The sequence below is a fragment of the Martes martes genome (assembly GCF_963455335.1).
Source record: "Martes martes genome assembly, chromosome: 2".
NCBI classification, from domain to species: domain Eukaryota; kingdom Metazoa; phylum Chordata; class Mammalia; order Carnivora; family Mustelidae; genus Martes; species Martes martes.
This window is the reverse complement of record NC_137889.1, coordinates 37,427,277-37,450,143: the sequence shown is the minus strand read 5'-3', so window position 1 is coordinate 37,450,143 and position 22,867 is coordinate 37,427,277. Positions and strand designations below refer to the sequence as shown.

The 22,867-nt window shown below is 50.8% G+C and overlaps 1 protein-coding gene across 2 annotated transcripts in view; it reads left to right on the top strand.

The window, feature by feature from the left end:
* ANK1 (ankyrin 1) overlaps positions 1-22,867 on the top strand; it is a gene marked incomplete at its 5' end in the record, with an annotated part of 208,000 nt that overhangs the window by 164,834 nt on the left and 20,299 nt on the right. For both annotated transcript variants that reach the window (XM_080796212.1, XM_080796211.1), the window contains 15 exons: positions 237-330; positions 1,456-1,534; positions 3,534-3,631; positions 3,734-3,958; positions 4,986-5,146; positions 5,429-5,640; positions 6,191-6,395; positions 6,765-6,861; positions 7,136-7,364; positions 8,285-8,410; positions 8,508-8,627; positions 9,880-9,958; positions 10,256-10,330; positions 12,076-12,207; positions 13,028-13,174. In XM_080796212.1, the coding sequence (XP_080652338.1) occupies positions 237-330; positions 1,456-1,534; positions 3,534-3,631; positions 3,734-3,958; positions 4,986-5,146; positions 5,429-5,640; positions 6,191-6,395; positions 6,765-6,861; positions 7,136-7,364; positions 8,285-8,410; positions 8,508-8,627; positions 9,880-9,958; positions 10,256-10,330; positions 12,076-12,207; positions 13,028-13,174 (2,079 nt within the window). The remainder of the gene's footprint in view (positions 1-236; positions 331-1,455; positions 1,535-3,533; positions 3,632-3,733; positions 3,959-4,985; positions 5,147-5,428; positions 5,641-6,190; positions 6,396-6,764; positions 6,862-7,135; positions 7,365-8,284; positions 8,411-8,507; positions 8,628-9,879; positions 9,959-10,255; positions 10,331-12,075; positions 12,208-13,027; positions 13,175-22,867) is intronic.

Below are 22,867 nucleotides of genomic sequence, written 5' to 3'. Positions count from 1 at the left end.
AAGTCCTTTCTGGGCTGTGTTTTTTGTCTTCCACAAAGCCTGGCATAGACTAAGCGGTCAGGCGCGCTGGCTGCCTTGCCCGGGCCCCGGGGCTGGAGGAACAGGCCTGGCGGAAGACACTGTTAGTGGTCCCCTTGGAGCAGCAGGGACCAGCACTGAGAGGAGCGGGAGAGCGCTTTTTAAAAAGGAAGTGGAAACCTCCCTCCGGTCCCTCACGACAGCTTGTGTGGTTTCAGGGGAAGAACTCATCTCCAAGGCTGAGAGGCAGGATTCCAGGGATATAGACGAAGAGAAGGAGCTGCTGGATTTCGTGCCGAAGCTGGACCAAGCGTAAGGAGGGCGCGTAGGGTGGATGCTCAGGTCGAGCCCTGGGACCCAGAGGAGTGGGACTTCCGACCGAGTGCCATGGACAGGGACAGGATGCTGGGGTGGTCAGACTGGGAAGCCAGCTGCTTAGGATCAGCAAGCTCTGTGCCTCGATGGCCAGGTGGGGACACGGAAGCCCGTCCGGCAGTGTGTCCCTTCCTCTTCCATGCCCCTGCTCCCAACTTTCTGCCTCCCTCTCAGCCCCCTGCTCACAGCCCCTCCCTCTCCTGCACTTCCAGTGTCCCACCAGGAATGTCCCCTGAGGAAAGTTCACATTCACAGCGGTGGCCAGGCTAAGCTCACACACTGACCACGTTCCTCTGTCACCATGGCGCCCTAGGGAGGCCCACGGAGGGTTTGTGTCTTCCTGGAACACACCCCCCCGCCCCCACTGGGGGTGCTGGGAGTTATTCCCATGTGGGTCCATCAGCACACAGGGAGGCCTGGCGAATTAATCGAAAAGCGACAGCTCTGTAGAAACACGGAGTCCTCGGTGTTTTCTGAAAAGACAGACGTTTGCCGGCCTAGTCCATGGCTTCTACTCAACAGGGCAGTGGGCCAGCGGGAAGTGAAACCCCCGGGATAGTTAGTCCATTAGTATTTACTGCATAAAATAGGAATCTCAGAACTCAACACCATGAGTATTGACCGCACGCCAGCTAGGACAAAACGCGAGACTTGGTCCAACATAAAGAATCGACCCATTTATTTGGTGGGATCGCGGCACACACACCTGGAGAATGAGCTGTCCAAGCCAGACAGAGCGAGGGACCTCCCTGCAGGGGCTCTGACGTTGGGAACAGGAGATAAGTGTGAGGGGGGGCTTCAGGCAGGAGGCAGCCGCGTCACCTGGCTATCGAAGGACAGCTGGGCCCCGGGGAGAGGCTCTGAGGCGAGGGGAAGAGGCCGGTCCGTGCGAGCGGATGAGTAGTATTGGCTGTGTGGTGGGCTCTTTGGGGGGTGCAGCATGGGGGGCGGTGGTGGGAGAGGTTATTATGTGGGTTCACAGCGGTTTTGTGAGGCCTCCCACTAAAAGGGGGCCACACAGAAGGATCATCTCTCTGACTTCCCAATGTTCTGGGCGTTTAGGGTAGAATCACCAGCCATCCCTAAGATCCCTTGTGTCACACCTGAGACTGTGGTGATCAGAGCGGAAGAGCCGGAACAGGTAAGAAGCACCTTTTCTCTTCCTTCCCGTCTGCAGAGAGCGGGTACCCGGGACAGTGATGGTTTTGAGACGACCTGCAGTATGACAGGAACTATGAATTCAGAGGCCTGTAGCGCTTACCGCCGGGCTCTCAGATCCCTCAGATCCTTGCTTCCACGGGTTCCTTGCCGACTGCCGTCCCGCCCGAGTTCTTATCCCAGATATAAATGATAGGAGCCTCTGAGAGCCCAAGAGTGCGTGAAATGCTCGTCCAGTCACGAGCGAGGCTGAGAAATGACGCCCAAAACTCCGGCTCTGAAGCCCGTGCTATCCAGGCCACAGCCCCCACCCCCCGCCCTGATGCACAGGCTCGGCCGTCCCCGGGGCAGCGGGTCACAGTGCTAGAGAGGCAGCTGAGGCCGAGCTGTGTGCACAGTCACAGGCCTCCTCTCCTTCACATCCGTTAGAAAGGAGGACAGTCTCTGCCTCCCCTTCTCAAGGGATTATTGGGAGCTGATACAGACAGGAAGGGGCGTCAGAGAGTGGCCCTGGGGGGACTCTTAGTCATCATAATCCCCGACTTTGTGGCTTCCCTCGATGCCACCTGAATTTGTCCCAGGAAAAGTGGGATGGTTCCAAACAATTTAATTCCCCTTGATTTAATCGTAGGCTGTTTGGCACCTTTTTTTTTTCCTCCACCACGGCAAGGGGGTTTTCTAGAATAAAAAGCAGAGTGGCGTTTGGAGGTTGGAGTTGGTTGCCCTGAGACTGGGTAACTGACCTGGGCATAGCCCTTCTTCCAGGCATGGCCGGTCTTGGCCTCTGCCATCCCAGGGCTGTGTGTCTCCCGGCAGTAGCCACAGCCCCAGACAAAGCTGGCGTGCGGGGACAAGGCAACTACGAAGCTGTCCAATCAGCCATTCCATGCTAGGGTGTGTCACAGAGCTGTGATGCTGATGTCACTCACGGGGAGGGATTTGGGAGGTGGGATCAGCTATGGCCCTGGCCCAGCTGGCCTCTTCCCTGGCCTATTCCCTGGATGCTGCCAAAGTCAACGACGAGAAAGTCCCCAAGTTGACTTGTGTCCTGCTGTTCTGTGACCAACCCACTCTCCTCAGCTCCTTGCTAAATCATGAGCTCAAGCCAGTGGGTATAGCTGGATTCCTACTCCGTGCCCTGTTCTGGGCTTGATGTAGGAGAACCGTGGGACCCCTAGGAGCAGTTGGGCCAGTGGGAAGGGTGGGCTCGGGCACTGGGCGTGCAGGAAGTATCCCTGTCCCGGGGCTCGGTCGTGCTGCGTGAAGCTTTCTGGATTAGAGTCATGGGAAAGCTTTGTGTAGGAGGCAAGGTGTGAGGGTGGGTGGACAGGGCCAGCGAAGGAGAGGGACAGGGGCATCACGCCCCCCTGGGAGCAAGAGCAGGGTTGGGAATGAACCCAGAAGGGACCAGGGCCAGACACAGACCCTGTTGGCTTTCGTGAGTCCTTGTGATATGCAAGTCCCGAGGCGTGGCGAACCCAAGTCCCTGCCACCGTGGTGTCACGAGGGGCAGGGACTGTCCCATTTGCAGATGAGGCCACAGGAAGTCCCCAAGGGTAGGGTCTGCTCTGGTCACCTCCTGTACCTCAAATGTCTTCGTGGCGATTAGCTTGCTCAAGCTAAGTAGCTAGTAGGTGATGGTGCTTGGCTCCAGTGGTGTGTGAAAACCAAGCTCCCTAGAACGGGTTTCACACTGGGGTGTGGCTGGAGGGAAGAGTGGAGTGGTCTGCAGTGTGTGACCTAAAAGGAGCCAAGGAGAAGCCATGATGGTAGGATGAAGTCTGGGCTTCCTTTTCAACTCCAGGAAAGCCTTGTCCCAAAAGGATCAGTGGTGAGTATGTGGAACTACTTCCTCCATCTGGTCACGTGCTTCCTGGCAAGGAGAGCTTCTGAGCTCCCCCAGCCCGGAGCACCACCCCTGGGCAGAGCCAGCCCCCGCGGCCCAGGAAGTGATGGGACAACTGCCTTCCTCTCCTCCTCAGGCGTCTAAGGAGTATGACGAAGACTCACTCATCCCCAGCAGCCCAGCCACAGAGACCTCAGACAACATCAGCCCCGTGGCCAGCCCCGTCCACACAGGGTGAGTGAGCCCTGTGACCGGGCCTCGCGGGTTCTGGGCCCTCCCTCTCCGCACCGCAGAGAGAGCGCACAGAAGCCCGACACGGATCTGCCTGGGCCGTAGGTTCCTGGTGAGCTTCATGGTGGATGCCCGAGGAGGCTCCATGAGGGGGAGTCGGCACAACGGCCTGCGGGTGGTGATCCCCCCAAGGACGTGCGCCGCCCCCACTCGCATCACCTGCCGCCTGGTCAAGCCCCAGAAGCTGAGCACGCCGCCCCCGCTGGCTGAGGAGGAGGGCCTGGCCAGCAGGATCATTGCGCTGGGACCCACGGGGGCCCAGTTCTTAAGGTGAGAGGTCACGTGCGCTGGACGTGGGTGTATGCCGCACGAGTCCCCCGCCTGTCCCCTCCCTGCTGGTCAGTCACGGCCGCTTCCGCGGCAACCACCCAGAACCAGCCTGGCCGCCGAGCGAGCAGAGGGAGAGGCGAGCCGCACCAGGGCCCTGGCCTCCCTCCCCTTCTCCTAGATACACTAAGGAGTGCATAGCCCAGGTGGGGCTTGCTGCTCTCAAATCGTACAGGACTGAGAAGACAGGGCTCCTTTGGGGCCCCCAAGGGTTTAATTCTTTAAGCTCTAAAGTGGCATTTCTAGAAGACAGCGCTACAGCGTTGCCCTCCAGGACAGGATCAATGGGCTTCAGGGCCCTATTCCTTTCCTTTTCTGAAGCGAAGCGCGGAAGTCTGCTTGACCTGGTTATCTGTCAGGCTCCATGGACGGTAATGGTTATCTGCCTTGCCCTGGGGGCCCTTGCCTGCCCATCATTGTCCAGTGCCGTCCCCGCCGCCAAGCTTGTACCCATCACAGCCTGCAGAATGCTTTGGTGTTGACTTTCCCTTTTCCGTGTGATCATCGAAGCCTCCCTCTGAGGGAAGTGTCATCAGCACTGGTGAATAGAGGAGGCAGCCAAGGCTAATAGAGCTTTGGTCCCCTACCTGGGGACATATAGGGATGTCTAGCGGGTCCTTGGCATCAGGTCCAAGGTCTGGGTTAATAGGTTAATAGGTGAGCCTCCACTGTGGCCGTGGCAGGAGGGCCCCGTGTGAAATGGGATGGAATCCCATGCTCGCCATTACTCGGGGGTCTGGCATGAGTGGGGGTCCCTTGGAGCATCTCAGGAACCCAACACAGGTCTCTTCCCCTGCCTGGACCTGCCCCTGGGGTGGGCCTCGCTCTGGCGGCAGGATCTCTTCTCCCTCCAGGTGGGTACACACTGTCCCCCTTCTCCTGTCCTTTCCCCCTTGTGCCTAGCCACCTGCCTGCCGGCACGCACACCCCCATCCATGTCCCTTGCCCCCACTCTTTTCCATTCCATCAGCCCCGTGATCGTGGAGATCCCCCACTTCGCCTCCCATGGCCGTGGGGACCGTGAGCTCGTGGTGCTACGCAGTGAAAATGGCTCTGTGTGGAAGGAACACAGGAGCCGCTATGGAGAGAGCTACCTGGATATGGACCAGATCCTCAACGGGATGGACGAAGGTAGCGGCCCCAGGGCAGCCTCCTTCAGAAGGGGGATTTGTGCTTGCGAAGTTAGGGTGGGTGGTTGGGGCCGCCTGGGGTCAGGGGAGGTGGGAGAGACTGGAGTTGGCCCCAGCAGGTCCAGTTCCGGGTCCCTGGGGCATCTAAGAGGGCGCCCGGCTCCCCCATGCCCGGGGAGGGGCTGTACCTCAGGAGCCAGGGACGAGGACGTTCTGGGGACACAGCGGCTGAGCCTGCAGCCGGTGTGACGGGGGTGGGCGGCGCTGTGCCGTGTGATTCCAGAGCTGGGTAGTCTGGAGGAGCTGGAGAAGAAGAGGGTCTGCCGCATCATCACCACCGACTTCCCTTTGTACTTCGTGATCATGTCGCGGCTGTGCCAGGACTATGACACCGTCGGCCCCGAAGGGGGCTTCCTGAAGAGCAAGCTGGTCCCGCTGGTGCAGGCCACGTTCCCAGAAAATGCTGTCACCAAGAGAGTGAAGCTGGCTCTGCAGGTGACACAGCTCTTTTTCTTGCCCCTGCCGCCCTGCGGGCTCAGACAGAGTTCCTGGAGGATGGGAGGAATTCAAGGCCCCCAGGAGGACGACCCTCTTCCCCAGGATGTCCCCCCACTCTTGTCTAATGCCTTAAAATTCCAGTTAGGGGTGTGACCTTCAACCTCCAAAGAAAGTTGGGTGGGGAGGAAAAGGCAGGTGCTGCCTGTTAAGTTGCATAGGGCATTCAGCCACAAGGGAACTCCACAAGTCTTCCAGGAGAGCTACCTAATTTGGAGCGAAGGCCAAATCATCCTGCGAATGAGATGCAGGAGGGAAAGGGGGAGAAAGGGCTCTAGAAAGACAGCCAAGCAGTGACCTCAGCCCAGAGACAGGCCTTGTGCTCAGCAAAACAGATCTGCAGGGTCCGACAGTGGAGGGCCCCCCCAAGCCCCCCAGGAAGCTTGGCCCTCTACGTAAACAGCCTGCTGTCTTTTTGGGGGTGTGCTGGCCCTCACGAACAAGGCCCTCTGCTCCTCGAGGCTGAGGGTCCACCTTTGATGCCTCGCAGGCCCAGCCTGTGCCAGATGAGCTGGTCACCAAACTCCTGGGCAACCAGGCCACGTTCAGCCCCATTGTCACTGTGGAGCCTCGGCGCCGGAAGTTCTACCGTCCCATTGGGCTTCGGATCCCACTCCCTCCTTCCTGGACGGACAACCCGAGGGACAGCGGGGAGGGGGACACCACCAGCCTGCGCCTGCTCTGCAGTGTCACTGGTGAGAGGCGCCCCTTTTGCCTCTGTTCCACCTTCCGGGTGGCCGCAGCCCCCTGTGGCCACGTTCAAGGGAGACGGGAGAGGGTGAAGCTGGCCATCAGCTTTGCCATGGCTTCCCTAGGGGACGTGCTCTTGGAAGGGAAGGAGGGAAGGGGGATCCATGTGAGAAGAGCCTCCTTCACGGACTGGCCCTCTGACCCCTAGAGGAGAGGTCGCCAGGAGGAGGGGGAGAGTGTGTGAGCAAAGCTGTGCTCAGGGCCCCACAGAGCAGCCCGGCTCTGCCCTTCCACACTCTGCCCTTAGCATTTCGCCAAGCTCTGTGTGGGCCATCTGAACGCCGTCCCCCAGCCCGTCTTTGCTCCCGTTGCAGGAGGAACAGACCAAGCCCAGTGGGAAGACATAACGGGGACCACCAAGCTTGTGTATGCCAACGAGTGTGCTGCCTTCACCACCAACGTCTCCGCCAGGTAGGCCGCGGCCCCTCCCAGCCCAGAGAGACCCCAGGCCCTCTACCAAGGGGGTCCGTGCTGACCCTACTCACCCCCCATCCTCATGCCTCAACCCTCCCGTCCCGGGCTTGAAACTGAGACGGGGCCCTCAGCTGCCCCTTTGCACACAGAGGCTGCGCAGTGACCAGCGGGCGTGTCAGAGCAGCCGTCACTAGGGTGCAAAGGTGCCTTCGGTCGGCACAGAGCTGACACTCTCCATCGGACACACTTCCGATCAGCCCCCTCTGTCTAGGTTCTGGCTGTCCGACTGTCCTCGGACTGCCGAAGCTGTGAACTTTGCCACTCTGCTGTACAAGGAGCTCACCGCTGTGCCCTACATGGCCAAGTTCGTCATTTTTGCCAAGATGAATGACCCCCGTGAGGGGCGTCTGCGCTGCTACTGCATGACAGACGATAAAGTGGACAAGACCCTGGAGCAGCACGAGAACTTTGTCGAGGTCGCTCGGAGCAGGGACATAGAGGTACCGTGCCTGGCTGTGCCCGTTCTCACCACCGGGCGTGCTCTCACGCTACCCCCGCCCGCAGACTGGGGCCCCGGGCCCCGGAGAGGTGAAGTCACCCTCCAAGGTCACACAACTAAGGAGAAGGCAGAGGAAGGATTTGTCGCAGTAGTCTGAGCTCAGAGTGCACGAGCTCAACCGCTATGTCAGGGTTCTGGTAGTGCCCCAATGAGGCGGGGAGGACGGCTGGACGAATGACATGAGAAGAAAGGAACGGGGACTGGATTGGAACCTATTGCTAACTCCCGAAGACTCATCGTGTCAAGATGTGCAAGGAGCCAGAACCGTTCCAAACGTCTGGCCTCAGAGTTTGTTCTGAACCTTCTGCAGGGGCCAAGGGCACAGGGCTGGTCCTCTGGAGCCCTACCTCTAGTCCTAATTCGGGAACTAACTGGATAAAGCATTTCTTCTCTTTGGGCCTCAGTTTCCTCAACTGTCAAATGGGTCCAATGATAACATCTCAGTTGAAAGCATTATATGCACGGTAGGGATTTCTATGATGTGGTCCTTTTAGCACTTCTCATAAACCAGACTTTTCTGGACAGGTGTAAAAAGATCCAGCTCCCCTGGGGAAGCCCTGTGATAATCCTTTAGTGGAGTTCTAGAGTTCTCAGATGGCGATCTTGACCCACCACCCAGGGACATACAAAGATGCTTGCCTATTATAAAATCTTTTGAAGCGAGAGAGCATGCCTCACTCATTATAACCTCGGAAACAAAGCTTTTTTGAAACAAATGATGGGGTTTCTCGGAGCATAGCCCTTGTGTCTCGTGCAGTAGACGGGGCATGAGCTGGCGAAGGAAAGACCAGAGCTGGGGGCAGGAGAGGACCGGCAGGCGTGTCTCCCTGACCAGCTGTATCTGCTTTTCTCCTCCTGCAGGTTCTGGAAGGAATGCCTCTTTTCGCAGAGCTCTTTGGGAACCTGGTACCCGTCAGAAAGGCTGCCCAGCAGCGGAGTTTCCAGTTCCAGTCGTTTCGGGAGAACCGCTTGGCCATACCGGTGAAGGTGCCGATGAATCCTCCGGGTCTAGGTCTGGGAGGCAGAAATCTCGAAGCCTTTGGAATAGCACGCCTGAGTCTTGCCTTTGTGTGCTTGAATTTAGGTGAGGGACAGCAGCCGAGAGCCGGCAGGGTCCTTGTCGTTTCTGCGCAAGGCCATGAAGTATGAGGACGCCCAGCACATTCTCTGCCACTTGAACATCACCATGCCCCCCTGCACGAAGGTGAGCTGCCCCCTGGGGAGGGCCCTTGCCAGAGGGGGTCCCCACACAGACTCAAGGTCAGGTGCTTCCAAAAGACTTCTTCCTGTTGAAAAGCTGCCTGCGAATTCCCTGAGGTCCAGGAAGGCCTTTGGCTGTCCCCTGGACCCTTGACTGTGGCCTGGCAGGGAGAGTGCCACCCTCCCCCCAAAGCCCTTCCCGCAAGCTAGGAACGATGCCAGCGTCAGCCCTCGGGATGGGTGTTCTCACTGTGGGCCTTGGGCCCTCAAGGATGTTCTTTCTCGAAGGTTAGAAGGAGCTCCACAGGCATCCACCATGGCATGCCTTTTCCGAGGCCTCTGAGGCGTAGAACCGGGTGTTGAATCATTCAAGGTTACTGGCCGTTTGCAGGTTTTTTTCAAGCCTTTTTTTCATGTACTTGCTTATCCTTCCTGGGGTGCCAGGCCCTCAGAGAGGGGGGCCCTTGTGTCTGAGCCGCTGCAAACACCCAGATTTTTGAGCTCGGCGAAGGCGTCCTGACCAAGTATGTTGACTTATCCATCCCTGTAAGAGCCTTTGAGTCACCAGCCACTAACCTGGGGACTTTGGGAGGCTCGTGCATCTCCATGTTCTTGTTCTTTTGCTGCTGCTGGCAACTGTCGGCCTTCCACGCCCAACTAGGGAAAAAGCGGGGCTTTGTCCGTGTGTTGTGGCTCAGTTTCTCTTTACTGTCCAGGGAGAGTGTGAACCAACCTCTCTTTCAAAGGAAGGTTTCCTGCAGCATTGAGCAAGCCTCTTGTTGCTTCTCCGCAGGGCTGGGCTGCTAGGCCTCGGGCCAAGTACTGAAAACGGGTCTTTTGAGTATAAAGGAACCCAGGAAGACAGACTTGGTTTTTCAGTTCAAACCCCAGCTCTGCCGCTTATGAGCGACCTTGGGCAAGTTATTTCACCCATCTGTGCCTCAGTACCCTCATCCATGTGATGGGAGTCGCACTAGTACCTACCCAGAGGTTGTCACGAGCGTCAGACAGGGCCTGACCACCTGGTAAGGGCCACACGAGCTCACCATCATTGTTCTTGTTCCTGTTAATAAAGGATGCGAATGTCTCACTCCCTCTTGCCCCCGCCTCTGTGCACACGCCTGTTCTCTGCTCCAGAGAAACAGAGTCACTTACTGTTTGCCACGACGGGTGTCCTGTGTCTCCCCACAGCCCACGGGCTTGAAGGCGCTCCAAGAGGGGGAAGCCCCAGACCCACAGTACCCTTTCCTCTGCAGGTGAGCAGTGCCGATGAGAGGAGAAGGACTCTGACGCCGCTGGCCCTGAGATACAGCATCCTCAGCGAACCCTCCCTGGGTATAAACCTCTTTACAGTGCATGCTCCCTGCCTTTCCAGAAGGTTGTAGGTGATATCCCTCCCCCTCGCTCCTATAAGAGCTCCGTGTTGATGTGCTTTGCTTGGCCTGTTATGAGCACAGCGCGGGGAGCCTTTGGCCCCAGGTGGCACCTACCCCTCACAGGCTTAGGCATGAGGTCAGAGGACGCTGAGATCTGCCTGTGAACCGAGCCTCCATCTGAGGTCACTTACTCATGCCTGCTGATGCTGTGTCCTGCCAAGACTACTGACTGCAACCCAACGTTTCTTCTCCCCAGGTTCCCTCAGTGGGACAGACCGAGCAAATATGAAGATGGCTATTATATCAGAACACCTCGGCCTCAGCTGGGCAGGTGAGTCGGGGAACTGGGGGCAGAAGGGCACTTTGCCAGTTCACACATGTCCCTGCAGCTCCTGTCCCCTCATGAGCAACCTCTTTTCACCATCCTTGGTGCATCTGATGTGTGATTGTCTTGGATAAGTCTGTTGACCCAGCAACGCCTTTGCGTGCCAGTGCAAAGTGAGCCCCTCCCTCCCCCATTTCTGCCGGGTTTTTCTTTATACGAAAGAATTAAGTTGTTTGTTTTTTTTTTTTTTTAAAAAGACTTTATTTATTTGAGAGAAAGAATGAGCGAGAGAGAGAGAGAGAGAGAGACTCTGAAGCAGACTCCACACGGAGTACTGAGCCCAGCTCAGGGCTTGATCCTATGACCACGGCATCATGACCTGAGCCAAAACCAAGAGTCAGATACTCCACCAACCGCACCACCCGGGCACCCCAGAAGGAATTAACTTTTGAAGTTACAAGAGACCTTAGACTCTGGTTCACCTCATTTTACAGATGGGAAAACTGAGACCCCGCTAAATAAAATGGCTCTAGTTTTATAGCTAGTTAGTGAGAGAACTCTGGAAAACCATCCAACAAGTGAAAAACACAGACAAAAAAAACACATCTCCTGACCACCTGTCCCCTGCCCTTCACGTTGCCCTTCCTCAAAGCCTGGCTTTGTGGAGGGAAAGAAAGAAAGGAAAGGAGAAGTCTCAAGGTTACCTAATCATCTCTGGCGGTCGCTGAGGTCGACCGGAAGTCCCATCCACAGTAAGGGCAGATCTCACTTGAAGTGAGGCTGTGTGTGGGAAGAATTCCGTGAAAGCTCAAAATGTGTTTTACTCAAGTCACCAGCCCTATAACTTAATCCACTCCCCCTTTTTTGTTAGCTTTCATATGAATGGACTTCCTTCATCAGGCTCCCTGCAGAGAAGGCTTCAGAAAAACCCAGAAACCTTAGCAATAACTTGCTGAAAGACTCTGTGGGAAAAATTTACAACAGAGGTTCAGGGACTATTCAGTTCTTAAGCCAAAAAAGAATGTCTGCTGCTGCTGCTTGTGCGTGTGTGTGTGCACGCGTGTGTGGTACGTGTACGTTCTGATTCTTACTATCCCTGTCCCTCTGGTCTTCCTCATCCGTGAAATCGGACTCTGAGGCTGTTCTCCCTTCCAAAGCACCTGTGAGAAATAACAATAAAAACAACGGGAGGGAAAAACGAACATTCTGTGTTACTGCCTTGCATTTAGACAGGAACTTGTATTTTCATTTTAAATGTAAATAATGCCTTTCCCTGAAGAAACATAAGTATAGAGATGCATTCCCATTCTAATTGCTTTCTGGTGGAAAGTAAGTGGTATCCTGGTGTCCTATGGACAGCCCTGGTGTGGGTATCCAGCGGCTCAGCCCACACCTGGCTCTGGCATTGACTTGTTCTGAGACCTTATGTGAGCACTAGACTTGCTGAGAGGCTCAGTGTTGTCCTCTCGTATGTGATGTGATGAAAGAACGAGAGGACATTCATTCGTTCGTCATTCACTCCTTATTTTTCGAGCACTCCTGTTCCTGCCCCACTTTCTGGAGATACAAAGATGCAGGTGTCTCTGTTTCACTAGGCACTTCTGGGTGGGAAAGACTACCAAATGCAGGGCGAGGCTGTCCTTTAACTCCTGGCACTCCCTACCAGATGCCTCCGCTCCACGATGCCCAGCTGGGGAGCCGGAGCCGGGCTCTGGCATAGCTCACCCCTGGCTTCCGGTCTTTGCTTGCAGAGTTGGCTCGGGAGCTGCAGTTCAGTGTGGAAGACATCAACAGGATCCGCGTGGAAAACCCCAACTCCTTGTTGGAGCAGAGCGTAGCCTTGTTGAACCTCTGGGTCCTCCGCGAAGGCAAAAACGCCAACAGTCAGTACCGTTAAGCTAAGGACGCCTTCTCTTTCCAAAGCCTGTGCCTCTTCACCCCAGCGGTTCTTCCTTCAAACTCCAGTTGTGATCATGGCCTTTGGAACCAATCCCTTTTGCACTCTGTCTCTGTCTCCCTGTCTCTCTCACACACATGTCTCAGGGTCATGGGGTCCTCTAGGCAGTCCTGTCACAAGAAGATAGGAGAGTCTCGGCCTTAGCCTGTTTCCCGTCTGAGCAAGAGGACAGTCATGCAGGGACCAAGATGACCACGTAGGTGCAGGACTTCCTGTGGACATGAGGACTGTCCTCTGAGGACAGAGCATGGGGGAGCAAATCCTGCCTGATGTGAGACTATCTTTTCCTCCCACCTGGAGGGAAGATTTGTCTCAACTCTTTCCATCAGCTCTTCCTCAAGTATATTCCCAATTCTCAGGAACCCTGAGAGGAAATTGTCTTCATTTGCATCTCAAATTAACTGGCAAGGACCAAGGATTTCAAAAGGACAGTATCCAATTCTCCTCCCTCTCATTCCCTGTGGAATTTCTCTTGGAGGACAAAAACCAGTCTCTCTGTACTTTAAAATTGGCTACCATTAGGGGTTTAGGAAAGATCTGTGGAAGGATTACAAAATATTCCCCAAAGAGGCAGGTAGTTTTGATTCTGAAAAAAGAGAGATGCCTCCACATTCTGAGACAATAAATCACCCCCACCCCCCACTTCCCGCCTGCCTAGTTCTAGAATCCGCCCCCCACATTCCCACCCCACCCACCATGATGAGAATCCCCCCGGCAAGCGCCCCTTCTCTCTCCCCACCCTGCAGTGGAGAATCTGTACGCAGCCCTGCGGAACATTGACCGCAGCGAGATCGTGAACATGCTGGAAGGCTCGGGCAGGCAGGGCCGCAATCTGAAACCTGAGCGGCGACACGGGGACCGGGACTACTCTTCGTCACCCTCCCAGATGAATGGTGAGTGTCTCCTGGAAGGAGGCGGGGCTGAGCTGGGTGTTCCTCTCCAGGCACCCACAGTGACACCTGATGAAACCATCTCTCCCTTTGGTGGGAGGTCAACCTCCACGCACTCCGCCCGAGCGCAGAGGCAAGCAAGACAGACGGGGCGGAGAGGCTCCCCCATGTTCTCCACAGCCAACAGGCTGGTGGTGTGGTCCCAGGGAAGAGCTGGTCAGAACAGGGGCTGGGCTCCCCACCCCTCCCTGGAGTTCTGTGCCAGGAATGGACCCTCTCTGGGCTTGTGTTCTCACCTGTAAAACAGTCAGTGATAGAGAAGCAGAGGGCATGGAGATTTGGGCCCAAGATCTGATGTGGATAAGCTGGCTGGTGTTTTCAGAGTCCTGGTGTGGCCCTTTTGTGAGGCTAAGTGGGCTCCTTTTTTTTCAGTCTGGTCTCTCCTCTCTTTCTCTCTTTTTTTCTCACCCCTTCTCTTTCCTCTCCCTCTTTTTAATGTGCTTCGAGCATGGCGCAGACCCCCAGTGTGACCAGTCCCTAGGGGAGGAAGCCCAGAGGCCCCTAACCTTTGCCCCCAGGACTCCCACTAGGTGTGTGTGTTGGGGGGTGCCTCCCATCCACCTCCTTCCTCACAGCAACAGTGAAAGTAGCCAGCTGCATGAAGGAGAGGGGCTGATGGGGGGCCCCCCCACTCCTTTCCCCTCACTTGCCCTCTCTCCAGTCCCTGGGCACAGGAAGAGCAGAGGCCCTGCTCTTCTGCGGGAGCCAGGAAGCTAGGCTTCCGGTTCCTTCCTTTCTCCCGACTCCACGAGCTGCTGCGCGAGCTCCTCTTCTTCAAAGCCAACAAGTCAGAGTCGACTCCCGAGGGTCCTTTACAGACCTTGAAGAAACCATTTTAATTCTCTGGTGCCTATTATGCCCCCCGGGCCAGCTGCACCACGCTGGGCTCCCCAAGCTGCTAGTTCTCGGGCGGCCCTGGCCACGCACTCACGTGCTGGCTGTGCGGGCGCTGTGGCCCCGGGGCGGGGTGGGGGCGTACCCCCTGCGGGTAAGTTCTAAGTCGGTCTGGGCTCGGGGCCTCCTTTGGCCGGGTGGAGCCTGTGCATGCGGAGCCGCTCACACGTTTCTCTCCCCCGTGTCCTGTGCCTCCCGAAACATGCCATCTAGCACCCCTGGGCGCAGGGCTTGTCTGTTGATCGCGTCCTGTCGTCTTTCTCTTCTGCCTCTGACCTCACCTGGACCTCTAGTCCGCTCATTCTGTCGCACTGCCTGTCTCCACTGTCTCCACCTCGGCCGGGTGGGCAGGAGCCATCCACCTCCGCTGATGCATGTCGTGAAAGACTTCTAGCCCTCGCTCCCCACGTGGCTCACGGCTGCGTGTGACGGCGTGTGTGCACGTGTGTGCACGTGTGTGCACGGAGGTAGGAGGAGTCGGGGGTGTCTCTGGCTCCAGGGGAGGCTGGGTACTGTGCCCTGCTCACTCTTCACACCTGGCATAAAAAGGCTCCGCGGCAGTGGTCCACCCCCGGGTCCCTCAGGGGACCAAGCCAGAGCACTGCGGGGACCGCGAAGGAGCCCAGCTCCCTTCTACGGAGAGAGAGGGGGAGGGCAGCCGAGGGACGCTGGAAACTTCAGGAAATCCACATGACAGAACGCGCCTCCTTTTCTCTGTGATATCTGGTCACTTGGCTGGGTTTCTTGACATTCCTGGGGCTGCTTCAGTCCAGTCAAATCAGCACGTTTGTGTTCCTTTGTGCCCCAGTTATATACCCAGAGGACCGTAGGCACGTAGGATGATGCGAGCATTAACAAGGCAGGAGGACAATTAAAATTACTTTAAGAGGATGGATTCCACGTTCAGGGTTCTTACCCACAATTTAAAAAAAAAAAAAAAAAAAAAAAGAGTCCCAGACTCAGGCATCTGTGAGGCTGCTTTTGGCCTGCAGAGTCCAGTGCCTAGACAGTTCGAAACCCCTCTGTGGGACCTGAGCGCTCCGTGACTGGTGAAAAAGTCTCTGTTTTAGTGGGTCTGCTCATTTGGCAAATACTTTCTGAACACCTGCCTCGTGCCAGGCATGGGTCTAGGCAGGAGAGAGAAATCAGGTCTCAGACAGGCATGCACAAAAGTCCCCTAAAACTCTGTCTCCAGGGAGCTAACCTTCCATTGGGAGAGTCAGGCAACAACTCGATATGACAGTGAGTGACCTAACGTGCTAGCAGAGGGCAGGAAGAGGGGCAGGAGCAGAAGTCAGAGGGCAACAGGGGGCCAGCTCTTACAGACTGCCCTGAGGACGCTGGGTCGCTGGCAGTGAGCTAGAGAGCCACAAGGAGGCTTTGTCAAGAAAGAGTATCCTGCTGTAACTTAAGTTTTCACAGGATTCCTCTTCCTGCTTTGTTGATCTTAGACAATCACAAACCGAATGCTTCTGTGCATCCTGGCTGCTCTGTCTCGCTCCGTCTCCCCTCCCACCCCCCCCCCCCCAGCAGGCCTCCTGATGGACAGAAGCTGGGTGCCCTCCATGCGTGCTCCCCAGGACGACCCAAGCAGACAGTCTGTTAGACACCCAGCTCGCTCTTTCTGCTCTGCTTTTCGGGCATTAGAATTGGCTTCTCTGTTTATCCTGTCCTCTTCCCTGTCCCAGGAAGAGCATCTCATACCAGGGTAGCATTCTGGCCTGGAAAGAAGGGACAGGAGGACTGAGAGGTAGTAGGCTGGGGAGAGAGCAGCCACCCACGGTCCCCCTGGCTCTCTCCTGGACAGGGACCCATGTTGTCTTGCTGCCTGCCGAGCCCTCCGCACAGATGTCACAGTTGGTCATTTCCTCCTTTGCTCTTTACCTTGCTTCTTTGCTCATCTGAACCTCCTTATGAAGCGATGGGGATGAAGGGCAGGGCTTGCGTGCTCTGTGGCAGTCAGGAAACAGAATCTTGAGGTCTGTTTTCCTTCCTTCGTGGCCCCTATTGCCATATGCACCTGGCCTGGTCAGAGCAGAAAGGAGATTAAGTTCAAAGGCCAGTTTTCTTCCCCTCCATAGGAGGGGACTGCCCTGGGCTCTTGGGTAATAAACATGAAGAAAAAAATTGCCTATAAAACAAAAACAAAAAAAAAAAAGAAAGAAAAGCATGTTTCTAAAAACAAGTCAGATTTCTCATATAAGAGGAAAAAAATGGACATCTCACATCCACACTTGTCAGGTCCGTTTGTTGGACAAGTTGGACATGTGGTAATGTCTACTTAGAAATAAAATGTGTTTTACTTCCGTCAACTCCTGAATCAACTGGTGAATGCAGCTCTTATCTGAGACCCGGTTGGCTGTCTGCTCCTTGTCTAGCTTGCTACTAACATTAAACTCTGAGAGTGATCGTTACATCTTGATTAGCAGAGACCCACCAGGATAACCAGAGATGAGGAGAGACTTGGGTCAGGACTGCTGGTCTGTGCTCTCCCCCAAAAGCGGGATCTGTAGTTGCTTCTTACCTGATTTCCTCAAAAAGTAACCCCAGAGCGGGGAGCTCTAGACCGAGGGATGGGCTGATGACTGAGGTGTGGCAGAGCCATGGGAGACTATTAGCAAGATGGGCACTTCTGAAACTCAACCTAAGGGACTCAGCAGACCTCATTATGGCGCAATCCACCCCAGATTTTGTGAGATAATCCTCAAGAGGTTGTCTGAGGCCTTACGAACATTGCTCTGACTTAGTAGTGATTCCCACTGGCACTTTGTACGGCCACCCACAGCCTCGATCAAAGCTTCTGGGGATGTGGATAGATCAGTGGGGGTCCTCTGGGGCCTGAGAGGGAGCGGCGAGGCATACACCCTAAACACTAGTACTAGAGGAAGGGCTCTAGAATAAAGAAAAGACAGGAAGTCCTGGGAGAGGATATGCATGAGTTCTCTTCATGGACACATTTCTTTTGGATGAAACCCCATTAAAGTGAACACCATGTGAGTTTTAAGGAAGAAAGGTCCCAAAGGGTACCAAATGAGCCTTTCTGTGGCCAGTAGAGCTACCCTCTTCCTGTCTTTATCAGGTCTTACTGAGACTCCCAAAAGTGACAGAATATTCACTTGGCTATAACTGACGGGTTGTTTAAGATGCATTCCACTTCTGGCCAAAATGAGGTAAATAAATAAGGACTGAATATACCCTCCTGCTTAAAACAGCCCCTGATACCCCAAAATGGGCCAAGTATATGAAACAACAGTTTTCATAACTTTGAACATGAGTCAACAAAAGACAGTGATCCATGGGATGTGGGAAACAATTGAGGAAAACTCTGTAATTGCTAGTTTCTAAGTCATGACATAGAGAAGAAAAATCCAAGAAGTTTCCCTAGGTTGGAGAGTTGTTGAGAATCCGGAGAGAATGGAGCAACTAGAGTTGCCAAGGTATAGAGTACCAGGGAAGACCCAGCTGCTTAGAGAATTCTGGAGATCTTCAGATTCACTGAGTGGGATTAGACATTACAGAAGAAAAGATTAGTGAATTTAACAACATAGTGATAGAAACTCTTCAAAACCCAAAAGAAAAGAAAACTTTTAAAAAGCATCAGTGATCTTATATTTGTGAAAATAAAGTTCCCAACAGAGAATGGGTGAAAAAGCATCTGAAGAAATAAGGGCTGGAAAATGTCCAAATTTGATGAAAACTATAAATACATAGATCCAAGAAGTTCAGTGAATCACATGCATGAAAAACATGAGAGCAACTATGGCAAGGCATATTTTAAACAAACTGGTCAAAACCAATGATAGAGAAAGTCTTGAAAGTAGCCAAAGAAAAAGGGACATGTACAAAAGAATAAAGACAAGAATGATTTCAAACTTCTTGTTGGAAACAATGCAAGTCAGAAGACAGTGGAGCAACATCTTTAAAGTAGATCACATCTTTAAAGAATACCTCTAAATTAACCTAGAATTCTAACTATACCTAGCAAAAATAGCTTTCAAAAATGAAGAGAAATAAAGACTTTTCAAAATATACAAAAACTGAAAGAATTCATCACCAGGGGACCCATGCTTCAGGCAATGTTAAGAAATAAATGAAAGTCTTTCAGGCCAAAGTAAAATGATACCAGACAGAAATATGGATCTATAAGAAGGAATTAACTGCCAAAAATGTTAACTGTGAGGATAAATACAAAATTCTCTAGTTAGTTGCATTATTTCCTCATTATTTAAATCTCTTTAAAAGATAATCAGTGATGTAAACAAAAGTAACAACAATGCAATGTTGGGTTTATAACATATGTAAAAGTAAAATGTATGATAACTATAGTAGGAAAGTAAAATAAGTCGAGGGAAAAATGGAGGTATACTATTATAAAGTGCTTATACTATACACCAAGTGTTATAATTTCAGTTCAAAGTACATTGTGATGGGGCACCTGGGTGTTTCAGTCGGTTAGGCATCTGACTCTTGTTTCTGCTCAGGTCATGGTCTCAGGATCATGGGATCAGCCCAGCCTCAGCCTCCACGTAAAGCGGGGAATCTACTTCTTCTCACCCTCTTCCTTTCCTCTTGCTCACACACTCTCAGTCTCTCTGTCTCTCTCTCTCTAAAATAAGTAAAAGTCTTTTTTAAAAAGTAGGTTGTGATAGGTCAAGGATGTATATTATGAGCCTTAAAGCAACTACTGAAATAATAAAAGAGAATTATACTTAATAATCCATCAAAATAGATCAAATGGAATTATAATAAATTATAATTAATCCCAAAGAAGACGTACAAAGAAGAAAAAGAGAAGAACAGATGGGACAAACAAAAGTAGAAATTAGCAAGTGATAGATTTATTTAATAAATAATCTTATTTAATAAGTTTATTATATTATTATATCATTATAATTATATATAATTATATAATATAGATTATATCTATTATATTTCTATTTTATTTTTATTTTTTAAGTTTATTTTTTTAAATATTTATATTTTAAATATAAATGTATTTATATTATATGTAATTATATATAGTATAAATTGTTATATTAAATTTTTATTATATTTGATAAATAATCTTATTAAATATAAATGGTCTAAATACTCCAGTTAAAAGGCAGAGATAGTCATACTGAATACATAGGTAAATCTCAACTCTGCCCTTCAAATATCAAAACACAAATTCCTTAAAAGTAAAAGGATGAGAAAAGATAAACTGTGCTAACATTAATCAAAAGACAACTGACATGGCTATATTGACATCAAACAAATAGGTTTCAGAATGAAGATTATTACCAGTGAGGAAAAAAATAATTTCATAAGTAGTTCATCTAGAGGGCTTAATAACCCTAATGTTTATGCACCTAGTAATATAGCTTTAAAATGCATGAAGCAAAGACTGAGAAAACTGCCATGAGAAATAGACAAAACCACAGTTACAGTGGGAGATTTTCAATATCCCTGTCTTGATAATTAATAGAACAAGTAGAAAAATCAGTAAGCATATAGAAGGTTTGAGCAACGCTATCCTCCAGATTGCCCTAATTGACACTTATAAACATTCCACCCCATGAGAGCAGCAGGCACATTCTTCTCAGCTGCATCTGGAACTCCCACCAACATGGACCATATTCTAGACCATAAAGCAAGTCTCAGATTTAGAAGACTTTGGAATATACAAAGCATGTTCTCTGACCACAGTGAAACTAAATTAGAAAACAATAACAGAAAATCTGGGGAATCTCAAATATTTGGAGCTAAATAATTCACTCCTAAATAACCCATGGATCAAACAAGAGAGCAAAAGGGAAATTAGAATATAGTCTGAGTTGAATGTAAGTAAGAACACAAGTCATCAAAATTGATAGGATGCCAGTTGTTGTGTGTTGGACTCAGCCTATCAACAGCTGGTATTGTGGCTGGACCAGCCCTCGTGGTTCGTATTATGATTGTAAGATGCCCATTAGCAATAACTACCAGGCTTGCAGTGGGGGGCAGTTTATTACTTACAGAACTTGAAAATTACATAGCATATTTAGGACCACATAGCAAAGTTGTGAGGAGAGAGACAGAGAACAAGCTTGAGGCTGGGGTTCTGCTTTTTGGGGGGGTTAAGTGTTGGGGCCTAGGGTCTCATGGGCTCCCTTTTTCTTTTTAAGATTTTTTTAAATTATTATTTTTATTTGTTTATCTTATTTATTTTATTTGAGAGAGAGAAAGAACACAAGCAGGAGGGACACACAGAGGGAGAGGGAGAAGCAGACTCCCTGCGGAGCAGGCAGCCCACGTGGGTCTCAATCCCAGGACCCTGAGATCATGACCTGAGCCCAAGGTTGACACCTAACCAACTGAGCCACCCAGGTGCCTCTCATGGGCTTACTCTTCATTGGTAAATTTACAACATAAAAGTGGGAATTTAAAGCATGAGAAAAGAAAAATCAAGTGGCCCAAATGATGGGTTGCTGAAATCAACCAAGATTTACATAACAGAGGGGCTTCAGTCAGGGGAGGTGGTCTGGCCTTTATCTAGTCATGGGCCTGGCAATGTGTTTATTTGAGGTAGCCACCTTGGAAGTGGCTACCTGGACAATCAGAGCTTAGGTCAGGCACTTGCGTTACAGAAGCTAAAAAAGAAAAAGTAAAGAAAACCCACAGTCAGAGCTTATACAACACTAGTAAGGCAGTACTCAGAGGGGACAACGTCCACATGGGAAAAGAGAAACGTTCTCAAATTTTAAAAGTTAGCCACATGACAGAAAGGAAATACCCAACTCTAGCCCTTGCTAACTATCTTTTCCCACCTCAGGCAGAGGGAAAAAAAACCTTAATACTTGTGAAGTTCATAGTCCAAAGGCATAGAGGCTCACGAAAAGACTGAGACCAAAACATAGGACTAGAGAATGCTTTTCTCCCCTCCACACCTCACCACTGTATTACTAAAGGCCTATTCCTTTCATTCAGTACATCACATCTGGATATCAAGAAAAATTTATAAGACACCCCAAAAGGCAAAACACACAGTTTGAAGAGACTGAGCAAGCATTAGAACCAGTCATGGCAAGAGATGTAGAAATTATCAGACTGGAAATTTAAAACAACTATGATCAATATGCTAAGGGTTCTAATGGATAAAGTAGGCATCATGTAGGAGTAGATGGGTGTTGTAAGCAGAGAGATGGAAATCCTAAGAAAGAACCAGAAAGAAATACTAGAGAGGACACCATAAATGAAGAGGGCCTTTGATGGGCTTACTAACCCAGCCATGGCTGAGGAAAGACTCTTTGAGCTTGAGGCTAAGTCACCAGGAATCTCCCAAACCGAAAAGTAAAGAGAACAAAGACCGAAAGAAACAGACTAGAATATCCAAGGAGTGTGGAGTAGACTACAAAAGGTATAATATACACATGATGGCAATACTAGATGGAGAAGAAAGAAAGGAACAGAAGAGATACTTGAAAAAATAATGACTGAGAATTTACTCAAATTAATGTCAGACACCAACCCCCAGATCCAGAAAGCTCAGAGAACACAACAGGATAAATGCCAAAAACTATGCCTAAGCATATCATTTTCAAATCACAGAAAGTCAAAGATAAAGAAAAAAAATCCCCCCCCAAAAAGAGGGGGGGCAAGAAGGAAAAAACCGTACCTATAGTGGAACAAAGATAACATCACATCTGACTTCTCTTAGAAGCCCTACAGACAAGAAGGAAGTGAAATGAAATATTTAAAGTGTTGAGAGGAAAAAACACAACCTGGAATTCCATATCCTCTCAAATTTTATATTTCAAAAGTGAAAGATGAAAAAAGACTTCTCAGACAACCAAAAATTGTGGAAATTTGTTGTCAGCAGACCTGCCTTACAAAAAGTATTAAAAGAAGTTCCTTCAAGAGAAGAAAGAGAATATGGGTGAGGAACCTATGGATGGACATAAAGTAAGGAAGAGCATCAAAAAAGATTAAGTGAAAAGAAAATAAAAACAAATTTTCTTATTCTTAGTTGATCTACAGTTTGTTCAAAATGATAATAGCAATAACATATTCAGTTACGCATGCATCTTATGCATGTACACACACACACACACACACATGCTTATGTGTAAGTGAAGTGAACGATGAGTGGTGGAATTAAGATTATTTTGTTATTATAAGATACTCACACTACCTGTGCTGTAGTGTTATTTGAAAGGGGACTGTGTAAGTGTATATTGCAAACACCAGGGCAACCACTAAAAAAAAATTTTAAAGAAGCATAACTAATGTGCTAAGAAAGGAGAAAAGATGGAATCATATAAAATGCTCAGTTAAAACCACAAAAGGCAGAAAAAGAATAGAAGATAAAAATAGAAACAAAGAATGAGGGCAACAAATAGAAAAGAGTAGCAAATACAGTATATATCAATCCAGCTATATCAAGAATCACTTTGAGAGTCAGTGGTCTAAATGCACCAATTAAAAGACTCAGAATGCATCAAAAAACACATATTGTCTGCATGAAAACCATTTTAAATATGAAGACACGTGTAGATTTAAAGTAAATGGGTGTACAAAAATATACCATGCTAACACTAATGAAAAGAATCCATGAGAAGCTAAATTAATTTCAGGCAGAGCAGACTTCGAAGCAAAGTTATCAGGGATGAAGAGGGGCATTACATAATAAGAAAGAGGTCAGTTCTCCAAGAAGGCATAATAATCCTTAATGTGTATGTGCCTAACAACAGAGCACCAAACGGGAAGCAAAAACTGAGAGAA